The sequence below is a fragment of the Malurus melanocephalus genome, unplaced genomic scaffold (genome assembly GCF_030028575.1).
Source record: "Malurus melanocephalus ecotype Western Australia unplaced genomic scaffold, MMel_1.1 scaffold_1484, whole genome shotgun sequence".
Taxonomy (NCBI): domain Eukaryota; kingdom Metazoa; phylum Chordata; class Aves; order Passeriformes; family Maluridae; genus Malurus; species Malurus melanocephalus.
The window spans coordinates 11,697-14,160 of record NW_026624716.1 but is presented as its reverse complement, the minus strand read 5'-3'; the positions used below and the strand labels follow the sequence as shown (position 1 = coordinate 14,160).

The 2,464-nt window shown below is 45.2% G+C and overlaps 1 protein-coding gene across 1 annotated transcript in view; it reads left to right on the top strand.

Moving 5' to 3' along the window:
• The window catches only part of LOC130587044 (putative adenosylhomocysteinase 3), a gene marked incomplete at both ends in the record, with an annotated part of 22,749 nt that overhangs the window by 9,335 nt on the left and 10,950 nt on the right, over positions 1-2,464 (top strand). Inside the window, 2 exons of the mRNA XM_057388002.1 lie at positions 41-135; positions 2,178-2,284. Of these exons, the coding sequence (XP_057243985.1) occupies positions 41-135; positions 2,178-2,284 (202 nt within the window). The remainder of the gene's footprint in view (positions 1-40; positions 136-2,177; positions 2,285-2,464) is intronic.

Genomic DNA, 2,464 nt, shown 5'->3' with positions numbered 1-2,464 from the left:
CCCAAAGGATTTCCGTTCATTAACCCCTTCCTCCCCACAGGGTTCCCAGTGTTTGCCTGGAAGGGCGAATCTGAGGACGATTTCTGGTGGTGCATCGACCGCTGCGTCAACGTGGAGGGCTGGCAGCCCAACATGGTGAGAGAAACGCCCGAAATCCCCAAAAAAATGGGAAAAATCCCATTAAAAACCCCACGAAAACCTCATGAAAAACCCCATGAAAAATCCCATAAAAAACCCATGAAAAACTCCCGTGAAAAACCCCATGAAAAGCCCCATGAAAAACTCATGAAAACCCCATGGGCAGGGGCAGCTTTGGGGTTTCCTGACTGTTTTAGGCCTGGCTTAGCTCAGCGCCAGCGGAGAACATCCTATAGGAATATTCCAGAGCAAACCCCAGATTTTTCAGGAAAAAACACAGATTTTTCAGGGATAAAACCCAGATTTTCCGGGGGAAAAAACCCCCAGATTTTTCCAGAACAAACCCCAGATTTTTCAGAAAAAAAAATCCCGATTTTTCTAGGAAAAAAAACCCAGATTGATGAGCGTGATGATGATGATGATGATGATGATGAGATGATCATATGATGATGATGATATGATGATGATGATATGATGATGATGATATGATGATGATGGTGATGATGATATGATGATGGTGATGATGGTGATGATGGTTGTGATGGTGATGATGGTGATGAAGAAGTGGGAGCTCTTTGACCCAGGTGTATGAAATACACAAAGAGGAGGAGGAGGACAGTGACAAATGTTTGACATCAGTGTAGGGAATGTGGGAAGAGGATGATGATGGTGATCATGGTGATGGTGATGATGATGATGATGATGGTGATGGTGATGATGATGATGATGATGGTGATGCTGCAGTTGGAATTCCTTGCATTGGAGTAGGGAACAAGCAAAGAAGAGGATGATGATGATGAGAATGATGGTGATGAGGATGACAATGATGATGATGATGATAATGATAATGATAATGATAATGACTGGGGATGATGACGATGAGGATAACGATGGTGACTCTGATGATGATGGTGACTGAGGATGATGATGATGATGGTGGCTCTAGGGATGATGATGGTGACAATGGTGGTGATGACGATAACTCTGGGGATGATGATGATGATGGTGGTGATGAATGATGACTGATGATGATGGTGACTCTGAGGATGATGATGATGATGATAATGATAATGATTGGGGATGATGACAGAGATCATAACGATGATGGTGACTGATAATGATGATGGTGATGATGACTGAGGATGATGATGATGATGACTCTGAGAATGATGGTGATGATGATGATGATGGTGATGGTGATGCTGACTGTGAGGATGAAGATAACTTGGGATGATGATGGTGACTCTGAGGATGATGATGGTGGCTCTGATGATGATGACGATGATGATGATGACTGTAACAATGATGATGATGATGGTGACTGATATTGATGATGACTCTGAGGATGATGGTGATGATGATGATGATGGTGATAATGATAATGATTGTGGTGACTGAGGATGACAATGATGATGATGGTGATGATGATGGTGACTGATTATGGTGATGATGATGGTGACTGGGGATGATGACAATGATAATAATAATGATTATGGTGACTGAGGATGACAATGATGATGATGGTGACTCTGAGAATGATGATGGTGATGGTGATGATGACTCTGATGATGATAACGATGATGACTGTGATGATGATGATGGTGATGATGAATGATGACTCTGAGGACTATAATGATGACGATGATGATGATGACAATGACGATGATGATGCTGACTCTGATGATGAAGATGGCCGCCGTGCCCTCACCCTGCATCCCCGAGCTCTCCCCATTTTCTCCTCAATCCAACCAGGACTCCCCCATTTCCCCCCATCCCGATCCCTCCTGTGGGGCAGCAGCCCTTGGCCCCATACACCTTTGGGGTTTTTCCTTTTCTGGAACCTTCTCCAGGGGATCCCTGTGAGCTCAGTGCCTCCTCTGTGCCATTCCCATCATTCCCCCACACCCAGCCCCGCTCAGGCTCTTGGGCCTCTCTTTTCCCTGAAATTCCGAGATTTTCCCACCCGCCCTTCCCAAATTTTTCCAGAGGGCTCCTCTCCTCGCTCACATTTTCATCCCTCGTGGCCATTTCTGTTGCAGATCCTGGACGATGGTGGAGACCTCACCCACTGGATCTACAAGAAATATCCCAACATGTTCAAGAAGATCAAGGGCATCGTGGAGGAGAGCGTCACCGGGGTGCACAGGTAACGGGAACGCCACCAGCCCGGAGAAATCCCGTAAAAACTCAGTCCCTGCTCTGTAAAATGCCAAACTCAGGTTTTTCCCCATGGATAATCCCATTTTCCCCCTTGGATAATCCCCTTTTCAATCCCATTTTCCCCATAGATATTCCCATTTTTCCATGAATAATCCCATTTTTCCCA